The 14,835-nt window shown below is 43.2% G+C and overlaps 1 protein-coding gene across 1 annotated transcript in view; it reads left to right on the forward strand.

Annotated features, from left to right (window-relative positions):
- Window positions 1-14,835, forward strand: part of RBM41 (RNA binding motif protein 41) — a 263,207-nt gene that overhangs the window by 79,327 nt on the left and 169,045 nt on the right. Inside the window, exon 3 of the mRNA XM_069613048.1 lies at window positions 4,832-5,024. Within this exon, the coding sequence (XP_069469149.1) occupies window positions 4,832-5,024 (193 nt within the window). The remainder of the gene's footprint in view (window positions 1-4,831; window positions 5,025-14,835) is intronic.

Genomic DNA, 14,835 nt, shown 5'->3' on the forward strand with positions numbered 1-14,835 from the left:
TGTTCAATCTCTACTTGACCACCCTCCCACCAATAATTTGTTCATACAACATCCTGTGCTACAACTACGCTGATGACACTCAACTAATTCTAAAACTCCTGAACTCCAAACCAAACTGCCGACCTGACCTCGCCTCCCGCCTCTTTGACATAGAGCTCTGGATGACCCAAAGCCACCTCTTGTTAAACCCCTCCAAAACTGAAATCATGGTATGTGGCAACTCCGAACTTCTTCCACACCCACTACCCTGGCCATCCACCAGGGGCAACTCACCGACTCCCTCTAACTCTCGCGCCAAGTCAACAACGTCTCAAAGTCCTGCCACTACCACCTTAAAACTCTTAGGCGCATCTTTCCATATTTCTCCTTTCCCAAAAGACTCTCCACGGTCCAATCAATTGTTATATCAAGACTGGACTACGCAAACCCCCTCTACCCCGGAGTCTACCTCGGAGTCCACGCTTACCAACTGAATAAACTTCAAAGGGCACAAAATGCTGCAGCCAAACTGCTACTTGCGCTTGGCCCGAGAGACCACATCTCCCCGGCCTTTAAGGCTCTGCACTGGCTTCCAGTGGCCCGAAGGGTGACTTTCAAAACTTTATGCATTGCTCATCGAGCATTGCATGAAAGCGGACCTCAATATCTTCAAGACAAGCTAAAACCCTATCACCCTCCACTAAAACAAACTAAGTCAGGTTAGGCGGATCATCATTCTCAGCCTTGGCCCCCACGCTGTGGAACGCACTCCCAACCCACATCCGTCTAACTGAAGATCTAATGTCTTTCCGCAAACTACTGAAAACCTGGCTCTTTCCCTAAAACCAACCCGTACGCAAACTAAGCCAAACAGATTAACAGCATCTCAATGACACAACAATCCAACAAACTACTAGATCTTGAATAACAATAAGACAAATAACAATACAACATCAAGATCCATGCGAGAAATTGACAACTAATAACCGCTAATGTAAACTAAAAGGACAAACAGAATAGAACGAGTAAAGTAGATCAAAGCAGTGAAGTGGATAAAAAGAATAAATCATACGAAAAGAGTAATGAGGTTTAAATTAATGGGCGAAATGAATAAAGTGAAGAGGATGGAAAGATGAATACAAAAGACTGATGAGTACTCAGACAGATGACTCTGACTGTATGAGTGCATGCCATAAATGGAAAGTACAGAATAGACGATTCAAGTACATGAGATGGGTGTAGTGCATGAAATAGATAGAGAGCACGGAACGGATCCAGTGCGTATGACAAGTGACATGGCCTGAATCGATAATGCATGATGAATGAACAAAGTGAATGGAGCGGATGAAATTGTTAGAATGGATGAAGCACGTGGAACGGATGAGTGCGCTGAGCAGATGAATGCGTTGAGCAGATGAGTATGTAGATCGGATGAGTGTATAGAACGGATGAGTGTGTCGAGCGGATGAATGTTTAGAGCGGATGGGTGTGTAGCGCGGACGATTGTGTAGAGCAGACGAGGGTCTAGAGCGGATGAGTGCGGAAGTGCGGAGGAGTGTGTAGAACGCAGGAGCAGATGAGTGTATAGAGCGGATAAGTGTATAGAGCGGATGAGTCTATAGAGCTGATGAGCGCGTATGAGCGAACGACTTTGTAGAGCTGATTGCATATAGCAGATGAGTGCGTAGAAAGAACGAGTGCATAGAGCGGATGGGTGCGCGGAGCGGATGGGTGCACAGAGCGTGATGGGTGCGCAGAGCGGAAGAGTGTGCAGAGCGGAGGAGTGTATAAGAACGGAGGAGTGTGTAGAGTGGATGAATGCGTAGAACAGACTAGTGGTAGAGCGGATGAGTGTATGGAGCAGACGAGTGCGTAATAGCCAATGACTGTGTAAGAGAGGAGGGATGGGTGAGTGCGTAGAGCGGATGAGTTCGTAGAGTGGATGAGTGTGGAGTGTATGTAGAGCAGATGAGTGCCTAGAGCGAATGAGTGTGTAGAGCTGCTTACGTAGAGCGGAAGGAACGGGTGAAGTATGTGGATGGAATGGGTGACATATGTGGATAGAACGGGTGATGTATGTGGATGGAACGGGTGACATATGTGGATGGAACGGGTGACGTATGTGGATGGAACAAATGAAATATCTAGATGGAACAGATGAAGTATGTGGATGGTACGGGTGAAATATGTGGATGGAGTGCATAAAACAACCTAGAATGCACGGAATAGATCAGAATACATGGAACAGACTCGAATGCATGGAGCGGATTGGAGTGCGTGGAGCGGATTGGAGTGCGTGGAGCGGACTATAATGCGCGGAGCGGGCTGGAGTGCGTGGAGCGGACTGGAGTGGATGGAACGGATTGGAGCGCATAGAATTGCGCGACTTACATGGAATGGCTTGGAGTGCATGGAACGTTTGAAAGAGCATGTAACCCATCATATCATTTCACCATGCTTACTCTCTTCTTTACACCACCATTCAACTAGAACACAGAGATACTATGACACCATTCGGTATAGCTGTTCTCATACCAACATCTGCCTCATACTCCCCATCACTCTTAAACACTGCTGGTTACACACCCCCCTGCCAGGCGTTCTCCTCAGGCCTAACGCAGCCACATCCGGTCTGGATAAATCCTGCCAGAACGAACACATACTCTTGATCTCTCAACCACCACACCTACCGCTAAGAAGCAGCTATTACACAAATGCCACACCAGCTGCACACATATCCGGTGCTCACACGCACCTTTGACTCTCTCTACTCTCTCTACTGACCTGAACTCCGGTTCCCAAGGGCGTTCAACCTACCAGCACCTTCTGACCATACCAATGGTACATAAGGCGCTATATAAATGCAAAGTAACATAACATAACATTCTTTGATACAACTGCTTCTGGTAACAATGGTCTAGAACTTCTCCAGTTGTAGACTGTTTGGCATGCCGTGATTTGGTGGCAACACAAATCTTTCAATCTGATTTAGTAACCTGTTCTACGCTGATAAGCATTAATAAAGGCTTTCCTGATGGCCTCAGAGATTATTTTTCACTGTGGAAGGCTTGTTTCAAGACAACTGTAAGAAGATAAAACACATTATGTTTATTTGATATTCCCACATTATGGATGCGCTCCCACCAAAACCCTTCGAAAAGTGGATAATCCTCTGGCGAATTTCCTTGACAGTAAATGTTCTGAAATGCCACTAAAGTAAAGGTTTCAAAAATTTAATCTTCATAGCATGTGTGGTATCAGAGTAAAATGCCAACACGTGTTTCGACCTATCTTGGTCTTTTTCAAGGCAAAGCTCATTATTTAGAAGCTGTGAATATACATCTTGTATGTATTATTCAGCCCGAGAATTCTTCCTATTCCAAAATTTATGAATGTGAATCAATTAGCACATTCTCCTTCGAAACAACGTCCCGCCTGGATTGTTCCGCATAATCTCACGTCTGTGTGAGCCCTTCAGTCAGCCCGTACCATGTTCTGCATGGAGATTATGCGGAACAATCCAGGCGGGACGTTGTTTCGAAGGAGAATGTGCTAATTGATTCACATTCATAAATTTTGGAATAGGAAGAATTCTCGGGCTGAATAATACATACAAGATGTATATTCACAGCTTCTAAATAATGAGCTTTGCCTTGAAAAAGACCAAGATAGGTCGAAACACGTGTTGGCATTTTACTCTGATACCACACATGCTATGAAGATTAAATTTTTGAAACCTTTACTTTAGTGGCATTTCAGAACATTTACTGTCAAGGAAATTCGCCAGAGGATTATCCACTTTTCGAAGGGTTTTGGTGGGAGCGCATCCATAATGTGGGAATATCAAATGTTTTTCTTGTCTTGCTAAGTGGGTTTGAGGTGCCCGCTCTTTTCCACAGGGTGCTGCACCCCAATCTTCGAGGTTTAATTGACTTGTTTCTTCCTTATATCAAATTGCTCAAGCGCTATTCACCTGGCACACCCCAACACCCCTTGTTCTACATTATGTTTATTATCTCTATCCTGAGGGGACCTCCCAAACTCGCCCCAGAAGAGCTATCTAATTGTTTACATTTCCGAACCTAATTATCCACTTTAACTGAGCTGATCCTAGTTTTTCACTTACCTTTGCACGTACCTTGACTCTTAATTACTTATTCTTTGTCTCATTCATACATCCTTTTCCAAATAAAAGAAGTGGAATTGGTTAATGTAAACACTATTCGATATTTAATAACAGCTACGGTTGTATTCAAGAAGACAATCCTGGTGAAACCATGGAATTTCTGTTATTATTATTGGCGTTCTCAAATGCTTTCCTGACACTTTGTAACCTGTGTTGGATTTATGTCTGTGCAAATTGTTATATTGTGCTATAATGTATGTCACATGGAACACGTATTAATTCAAACTGTTATGATAAAATACATCAGGCTCCTGTATTTTTAAGTGAATGGAGAGGCAGAACAGGCTCTCTGCAGACAAGGCCTCACTTAGGCACGCCCAATTAGTACCGGTATCCAGTCCAAACGGAAAAAGCACATTCTAATGTTTCACAACCCACCATTCAGCACTTACCACCACATATGATGGTACTGGAGCTTGATTCGTAAGTTACCCAATCCTAAAATATACGAGAAGTACCTTTTCCTTGGGCGAGGACCGCTGACAACGTTAATGACTGTATTTTCTCTGGTGCTATTAATACACAGAACCACCTGACCAGGCATGGAGACATCAGTCTCTTTGTTTCTTTGTTTTAATCTCGGAGTTTTCAAATAAGTGCAGTTCATGGGATACATTTTAATAGCAGATACTTTTTACACACTGAATATGTTTGTTTTGTGTACAGGTGCTTGTCGAAGAAGCGATGCTTTGCGCCGGCCACAGTATACAGACCTTTTGGCGAGGAGGCAGCAGGTACTTTGACTTTAACCCAGTTCCAAAGCTTGCAGGAGAGCGACAAGGAAACTGCTTCGCTCAGGGAGCTTGGTCTGACAGATTCAGAAATTGTCCTGTGGAAAAGCAAGGGCTCAGCTAGCAAGGTGAGGGTTGCTGTATTTCTTTTACAAATTCCCACTGTCACTCGTATTCTTTGATATACTTTCTTCTGAACTGCATAACTGGAATGTCATCTAGCTTTTCACTTCTTTTATTCAACAATTTTTTATCTCCTAATTGTTTCGTTTATAACTGGTGTATTGTAAACATAGTGTACGTTTCATCTATGTACATTTTTGTGTTCGTTTGAAGCACCAATCGGGACAAACCCAGCCTCAGGACATTGGCATGCTACCTAGATATGGAAATCGGCATGTATGACCTTGTTATATTCAAATATTTCTATAAAGTAGTAGTTTCACATGTTGATTCTTTAATTGGTGAATTGGAGAAATATGGTGGAGAGGGTAAAGCCTTCATTCATTAAGTGAATATTCCCGGAATCCTTTTTTGTGCCAAGTTGTATTATTATTTCCACAAATTGTAAGGAGATGGTATCTCGGGACCAGACGCTGGATCCATTGGCTTCGTTGCTGCAATATATTGTAGCAGGTTTTGTTTTCCTGGTGAGGTACCTCTAAGCGCTATGAGAGTGTGAAACAGTGCAGTATGTTACTTGCGTGGGAATATGTTTTAGTACCAACATGTGTAAGATAATCTTTGGATGACATGAAACTTTTTTCTTGAGCGACTTGTGTCTTTGCATCCCTGCTCGTTCCGTTCAGCAGTATAAATATATAAACACTCTACATGATGCCCCTGATTAATTACTTTACTGGAACATCTGTACACCGGCTATTGAAGAGAAACGTTCATTACACACTAGTTAACTAGTTGAATAAAGCTGCCTCATTCTCGCTCCCCACATACAATACTGGCTAGGTAGGAAAATATGCAGGGATTTTGTGTGAGACCATGTTTCTACGTCATGGGATCTTCATTAATATTCATAAACTCTTGAATAGTTCTGCCTGTGGGTGCGATATCAGAAGTTTAATAAAATATGTATATCTTCACATATATATCACTATATGCAACAATATTTTAAAAGCGGATCAGTTTGGAACTACTTTGCAATCCGGGTGCTACTGACCTGGAGATCAGTCGGGGGAAAAACAGGATAAGCGGACACCGCAAAATATACGTAAGACATCGAGACACATTAACCAGATCATTACACACAGCACTGAATCTTGACGAGGGCAGAGTGTGAATGATATTGGCACTTGGTTGGAGCAACTGGCTATTAATACTGGGAAGAACAGAACAGACCAGGCCAGTTGGCCTTTCACAAGGGTCAACATTGTAAGATAATTGACATTAAAATACGAGAAGCCAAAAGATTAATGCGCAGACAGATTAGAAAAGTTAGAAGGGAGGGGCATCTCAAACCTCTTTTTGAGGCTATGAGAGGAATAAAAAGAGAGTATAAGTGTTGGCTTAACAGAAGAAGGTATACAGCCCTCAATGGGCAATGGCAACAGATGTTCACTGTGCTTTGTAGCAAAAAAGCTGAATCGATCTGGCAAACTCTGTTTAAAGCTAAGGGAGAAACTCAGTTTTTTTTAAAATAAATCCTATACCTAAGTGTGAATGGATAGAATACGTCAGATCTAACTTTGTTACAAAAGCAGGCAGTGGGATGACAATAAGACAAGAGGGGCTTTGGCAACGTAACCTAAATGTTGACAACATCTACACTGCTATATCAAAAATAAAGGGCTCTAGAGTCCCAGGGTTAACAGCTGTCCAATGCTGTATTGAAAGCTGACCCAACTGCATGGGCATACGTGTTGAGTATCCTATATGAAAAGGTGTGCAAAGAAAAACTGTCCCAGTTGCTTGGCTAAGTGTTACTCTACTGCCAATATACAAAATGGGTGATAGTCTGCCCGGAGAATTACAGACCATTATCACTATTAGAAGTTACGGGTAAACTGTTAAGTACATTCGTGCCGCATGCCCTGCAGATCAGGGTGCATGAAAAATAATATTTTGGATTTTACACAAACCAGGTTCCGCGACAACACACATTAGGTTTCTTGATTCCTTATAGGTGAAGCGGAAACCAGGGGGAACCCTGCACTCTACTTGATATGGGTGGACTTTAGCGCTGCTTTTGACACAGTGAACAGAGCTTGGCTATGGCATAAGTTTCGTACATGGGGCTGTCCTGAATGGTTGTTGGAGGTACTTAGTCAACTGCATACAGGGAATAGTGTTCATGTGCGGTTAGACAATCTGAGATCTAAAACAGTCCCTATTTTATTTAATAGGAGGGTCAGACAAGAGTGTAGTTTGTCCCTACCTGGCTGATTTGCCGCTAATGTTATTGGCGGGGGACGGTTGCCCAGTCAAGATAGGCTAGCAACAGCCTATTGTATGCAGACGACCTCGTTTTGCTTGACCGTACAATAAGAGGTGTAAAAAACAAATTTAAAATTCTGACGGAGTACGCCAAGTCGAAAGACCTAGTCATGAACATGAATAAATCTAAAATGATGGCTGTATCTGGCAGTAAGAGAGCCACGGTTTTTGTGCAGATGGACTCACAGAACATTGAGTATGTTGATGGTCAGTGATCTGACAAGGCTGAATGTGGCGGAAGGTCAATTTTGGAGAAATCTGCTTAATTTGCCACCTATCACGCCAATGGCATATTTACGACTAGAATTGGGATTGGTCTCCCTTTTCAGCTAAGTACATATACGAAGGGGCATGCTCTATATTAGATCCAGAGGCTCGCCAATTGCTGCAGCTCATTGGCCCGACATACTTAACTGGCAGTCATAATAAATACATCAAATTGAACGAGAAATATTTTTCCATTATCGAATGGACCCTCTTTGAGCATGGCACAATGTTTGAGGTGTTGAAGGCCATATATAAAAACAAGGTTGAGCAGTGGGATTGGTTAAACAACTTCACACATTTGCAATCGCTACACAACTTCAAATGTGTGTGGAGCATTGGCCACTGTTATCTTAAAACCCAGCAGTATCTTCTGAAATGCCCCAGTCCTGCCGTTCGCAACTTTATGTTAAAGCTGCGTTCAAATCAGTTGACGCTACGAGGGGCTTATCTTTGTAAGATAAAAGAAAACATTGAATCACCTAGACACACACTAACCTTATGTCCTAAGATGGTATCTACTTGTATGACAAAGTTGGGGGCAGTTTGTGGGAAGCTACGAGTCAATTAAGAGTGTTGAATTCATGGGTTTCTGTTAAACACTGACCTCGAAACCGTGCATGTGGGGCTATACCATGTCTGGAAAGAGATCCTTGTATGTCTAATAAAGGAATAAGAAAATGATGCTAGGAGTTACATGTCTGATAATAGGAAAATGGTTTAGGAGACAAAGGAATCTGCCGATTGTAGAAAACATTTTTAGGTATCTATTGAGGGTTTTTCAAATGTATTGGATTTATTCATGTATATCAGGTACATACAAAAGGGAGTCTTGGGAGGGACTTATAAACCCAACGATTTAAGCATTTTAGACTGTAATTTAGTATATATTTGGGTGTATTCTAGTATGCATTTTAGAGAAATGCAGGAATGCAATGGACTATGAAAATGATAATGAAATTGTATCAAATTGGCCATAGGTCTTATGTGTAAGTGTGGGTGTGTTTTGTAATTTATATAGTAATGATGATATGTGTATATTTTGTAAAGGTTCCACTGTGAATCAATACAAATTAAATTAAAATAAAATAAAGAAATAAAATAAAGAAAGAAATCTCTATAAAAGGTAGTGAGGCGAGGACGCGAGATGGAATTAGGCTGCCATAGATTTTAGGAAATACCAAACGTGGTAATTCCAAGCTGTAATGTGCAAGCTGGCTCTGGCCAATGTTCCTCAAGCATGGTTAGTATAGAGCCTTTTCATTGCACACTAGCAATACTCTGCTCAAGGACTGGTATGTGACCATATTTACTGGTATGTGACCATATTGTGTGCTTTTTATGTGTACAAAATTGTGTAATCTAATGCCTGCACATGCACACACACACACACACACACACACACACACACACACGTGTAAAGTATGCAAGGTTTATGGTGCCCTGAACCTTTCAGAAAGACATTGGGCCTCATTACGAGGAGGGCGGCAAGGGGTTAACGGTGCCGGTAAAGGTGCCAGGGCCATTAAGCCTGTATTGCCCTATTACGAGGTACCCTTGCGGGACCCGTTCTGGACGTCTGGTTTTACCAGGCGTCCTTTGCGGGTCCCGAGAGGGGACAAGCATGTTAACAACGGGCCCATCATTAACAGGCCCGGTGTTAGCATGCTCCCAATCCCATTGAGCCCTGTGGGGGCTCAAATGGGAATGGGAATGGGAATGGGAATGGGGATGGTCTGGGTCCGGGTTCCCTGAATGGGGAAATACCATGCCCTCCAAAGTCGGAATGGCCTGGTATTTCCCCATTCAGGGATCACGGACCCGGACCCGAGTTTGGAGGCAGCCATGGCTGCCTCTAAACTCGTAATGAGGCCCATTGTGTAGACACCCTGGGTAGATTCCTTTAACCATTGATGTGAGTTCTTGAAATTAATTCTCATAAGGAGACAACAAGAGAGTAAAATGAGAAATGCTCAGTGTTGCTAGGCTGCTTGTCATTTTATTACCATGTTGGGAGTTGGAATCTCAATGCTCTAGCTAGTAGTAAGCACCAGTGTTAATAGGTCTCTTCCCCTCACAGATAGTATCTGCACTGTGGGTAGAGTTGGGATTACATATAACGGTCTTGTGTCGAAGTCTTCTTTTTGATTCATGCTCCGCATTGAGGCTGATACTCACACAGAAGCATTCTTATTCAATGTCCCATTGGCTTAAAGCAAGACATTATGTGGCTCATCCAGTCACACCCGCTTCTTTCACATGAATCTTATTGACTGTGTCATGGTCAACGAATCAACAGACAACTTGAAGCCAAAATATAGGTGCACATTTTTCTGTAGTCTGCATCAAGCAAAACAGGAGAATTAGGGTTTAACTGAGCCCATCATGGTGTTGGGAGTTGGCATGTGAATGTAGATTCAACTTGGTGAGGTTTCATCGAAAACTTTGGTCGTTAGTCCTTCCCGCCCATTTCCCTCTTTTGAAATAGGTCCACCTTCCTGGCGGAAAAGAGTCACTCAGTTTCTCAGATTAATAATGTCCTTTACATCGTTTTTGGCTTTCATTTGGTCGTTTCTGGTTTTCACTTGCTGGATCCGGATGTCCGGTTGGTCCTCCAAGACTTGCTGATTACCCGGCATCACAACTCCTGATGCCGTTGGTTGTTGAGGTTAGATCAGGTGAGTCTTTTAAACTGTTGGCCCCGGGGATTCTTTACCACACCCCCGCCTTTCTTTGTTTTTCACCGGCAGGCCTGTCTGGCTTCTATTAGGCATCTTAGATCATAGGTTGTGAGTCTCCTCTCAGGCCTAAGATTGTGGGGACACTGCTTTATCTCCGGGTTTGCCTATCCTCTTCCTCTTTCTTCAATTCCTCCTTTCCAGCTACTGACTGTTCCACGCCCTTTTCTCTTGCTTCACCACTGCCTCATTGCTCTTCCATGCTCTTTGTTTTCTCTCCCTCTACCTCTCTTCTTGTACCCCATGTCCGAACATATCGCTAATCTGTATGTCTCTTCTGTTTCTATCTTTTTCTTTGCCACCATGGCCGGTCTTCTCCTTCTGTCTATCTCCTCTCATTTTTGGTATCTTCTCTCTATCCTTCTCTATTCCCTTCCTCCTTCTCCACTCCTTTCTCTCTCTCTCTCTTTCCATTTCCTCTGCTCTTCTTTCACCCTTTTTCACCTCTTTCTTTCTTCTTCCTCTATTTGCCACTTCCTCTGCACCTCTTTTCTTGCCACCTGTTCTGCACCTTTTACTGTCTCTGTACCTCCTCCCAAATCCTGCTCTCTTTGCCAATTCTCTGCACCTCCCTCTTTTCTGTATGTCCTTGCCTCACTGCCATTGGGAGAAACCTTAAGGTGTCTCATCCACTAGTCCCCGGGGATCTGTCATCCAGGTGGCCAGGTCATGGCCATCACTTTTGGATCCAGTTCCTGGGGGTGGACCAGAGCGGGAGAATCACCTCGGTGAGGGGTCCTCGGGGAGTGGAAGTGGAACACTGGATGGTGAGATGCAGTATCATCTTCCCTGTAAACACCTTTACCCCATCTTACCAGGTAGGATACCTAGGAACTCACCCCCCCTTTCCAAACACAAACACTTTCTCCCAGACAGTTCACTGTGAGAGAAAACGGACTAACACCCGAGCCCTATACCTGACTGTCCAAATACAATGGTCAGGCAGGACCAGGCAATCCCTGACCATTACACACACCTGACTTCCATCACACTTCCCCAAACAGATAAGAGGTGGAGCACGAAAGCACACTCTGAGCAAGGCAAAGCACAAGAGGAAGCAGCGGTTTCAAGATGGCAGTTTAATACAGGGCGAAAGATGACAAAACCGAAGAGGATTGCAAGGAGGGAAGTGTCTTGACCCTCTGGGGAACCTTCGAGAACAGGAAATGTAAGACCAGGAATCGAAGTCGAAGAATACTGCATTGTGTGTCGGGGGTACCCGGGTCTCTTCCCCCGTCGATAGTCAAGGCGGGGAGAATCATGTGCCGCTGTGGTAATGTCCTTGGCTCCTACAACAAAGCGACGCCAGTGAAGTCAGCACAGCCGCTGAGTTGGGGAGACTGATACCGGACCAGTCTGTGTTGAAGCCAAGGTTGCAAGCAATAACATTGTATTAGGAAAAGAGAACACAAGAGAACAGTGTATGAAGCGCATGTGGCAAGTGACGCGAGCACAATTAATATATGGATGACTGATTGAACTTTGAAGCCAAGATACAATACCATAAACAGAGTGGTCCGGCATCACGTGGGTGCTCATTCAAAAGCCTCTGTTAGGTATCCTGCTGAAAGGTGGCAAATGTGATGAAAGCATAAAGAATTGTGAAATCAAAGTGGTCCTGCAACGGATCAAGCACAACCCTGTGCACATTTGAAAGTCTTCGATAGTTGATGAAAGCATATAGAAAGTTGGTCCGAGCCCGGCAGAGGGAGATCAGTCTACTAAGTGTTTGGTTAAAGTAAGTTAGTGTAAAGTTATGAACATTGTGTTAAAAGGAATCTGAGCCGGACTGAGGGGAATCTGGAGTGAACCGTGAGTCACCCGAGAAAGCATACCCTACAAGGAATTAGAAACATAAATAATGTGTGAACATTGTGGTGAAGGGATCTGAACCCAGCTGAGAGGTATCCGAGGTGAATAGTGAATCGCCTAAGAACTTGAGTACGTGTGATAATCTGAAAAAGGAAAATAACTTATTGTTTTGTTTGTGGCATCAGGCTCTCTGACTGAAGAGACTTTGAGTGGAAAAGAGACTTGGGAATGGAAGGTCTTGAACTGTATCCTCATGCTAGAGAAGCCAGAGACTGTGCTAAGCTCTAGTGTACCGCCTTGTCCCGTGCTGAAAACGTGGGCAAGGGAGGCCAAAGGCCTGAACATCCTGACATCATTTTGTGAACACTTATTTTTTTCATAACATTATTTCCCACACTATTTGTATTTAGAGGTAGGGATTGGCAATAGGTTTTATTGGTATATGCCCTTTTATTTTGACAATACACTACGAGGGCTGTGTTATTATTATTTGATGGTCGTAGCTTTTACCCATCTGTAGATTTAGGATAAGATAGTGTTATTCAAACCCTTTTTTGAAGTTCAATAAACACCCATGAACTGTGGTCACTTGTGTCTGTCTTGCTCTTGATAACATGGATTCCTTACACTATGCACTACTCTTCATCTCTGAATGTTGACTCCTAACACCCACACTACGATGCTCATCTCCTCCCCTTTCGTCCAATACTTCATTAGGCACTTGGAACCCTGACTCATGGTTCACCTATAGGTTTCACAACACTGGGATTTCAGACTAGCGGTAGGGTGATTAAAATACCATTTTCCCATATGTGGATAACAGTATGTGGCACAGCACACCCATACATCAAATACATAATCGGCATTCTTGAAACCACTTTGTGTGCAGACAGTTTCCTGCAAAAATCAGTATTGGTTGGTGCCCCTCATTGTCTATACCTGTGTAAGATGCTATCCTTATTTTGTACAGCACGTGGATATGTCTGGGTCCCACGAACGTGGGTTGTTCCGAATGCTAACCTGCATTACTTCCACTGTATGGCTTGCTGACTTTTGAGAAGGCCGGTTCATGAGCAATTCTGCTTTTCCCTCCAACTCGCTATTTGTATTGCATGTAGTTCTGCCTCAGAGGTTAAAAAAGGTTCTCCCATTGTTATCATTCGTTTTGGGAGGCTTGGGATGGAGTAGAGCATCTGGGGGGTCCTGCATGTACTGCCACGGGAGCCGCATCATTGAGTAGCAGCTGGTCCCTGGCCTCAAGGGATAACCCTCTCCTATCCTCCAGCCTGTGACTTTGTCACAGCTAGCACACAATCTCCTTAGACCAACGTACATTCTCATAGACAGTAGACCTATCACCTCTAACTCACTGCCCAGTAATCGGACCTCACACTTGAGGGGCTGCCACTTTGTGGCAAAGAGAGACCTTCACCCCCCATGGCAAAACAAGTTAATTGTCCACACCATATCTATCCATTGCTCACAGGCTCACAATACATACTTATACAAGTCTTCTGTACACAGACTGTGCTGTCATAATGTCTGGAACCACTGCTGGTTTAAAAAAACATATACATGCATTGAAATTGTACTTTTCAAGAAAACCTTGTTAACCATGAAAAGGATAAGAATCTAGTACTGTGCACTGCCAAGTAGACTGTATTTAAATTTTTACTTCCAGGGACAGAGGTTTGTGATTACCTTGGTTTTTCTTTTAGTAAGAATCTTTGATGGGGTATACATATATATAATTGTAACACATTATTTTCCTAATATACTGGTGTAATACAATGGTTTTATAACAAACATGTTGCCTTGGGCATTTCTCTCACCTTTGCCGCTTACATCTAAGGCAACACCTGTCAACATTAAGGGTATGAAATATGGGGGCATTTCAATTGTATCAGCTTCACAACAGAAACCACCTTCTCAAAAGTATTTTTGAGGCTTCCTCTTTCAACTCCAACTTGTGCTGGGAACTAGGAATCCATACAAAGTTTACAACCTTTGCTGTTTTGGGTGAGGTATGGAGCAATGATGCGGGTGGTGTCTTTAAGGGAAGGCTAAGGGATGTCCTAGATTTGGAAAAATCGATGAAAGTGCCCTGGTGGTGCTATGTTAAGACTATGCTATGAACAATTGCTTTGAAATCATTTTGGGATGAAAGGGAATAAATATCTAAAATCGATGTAGCAATTTTAAAAACATGAACTGGGAATGGGCAAACTGTGATTCTATGAGAAGTCCCACAAAGTCACCTCTTGCTCCTTTCGTATCCTGCATACAAAGATACCCCCTGTTTTGAAGAATATCTTGACACCGAGCCACCTATGAGACATAAGACCCTTTACCTACGATTTAGAAAGGGTGTTCTTCCAGTGGTGCAATTTGCCTAGAAGTGGTCCAAGGGAAACAATGAATCATCGAAATGTTTATGTAGCAAGACAGTGTTTGCGCTACATTTATGTCCTATGTACCAGGACTATCTTAAAATCGGGCTCTTACGATACCATTAGAGCTGAACAATAGTAACAACTGGTGAGGCAATAAAACAGTCCAACAGATATATATCTAAACTAGTTTCAAAAATAATAACTAAGGCATGGACAGATCTTTTCAACTGATAGTGCTCGAAGTGCTCGATGTACGTGTTCACTGTGTTAGAAGCTATTGT

Source organism: Ambystoma mexicanum, chromosome 5p, assembly GCF_040938575.1.
Source record: "Ambystoma mexicanum isolate Mex_15411 chromosome 5p, UKY_AmexF1_1, whole genome shotgun sequence".
Taxonomy (NCBI): domain Eukaryota; kingdom Metazoa; phylum Chordata; class Amphibia; order Caudata; family Ambystomatidae; genus Ambystoma; species Ambystoma mexicanum.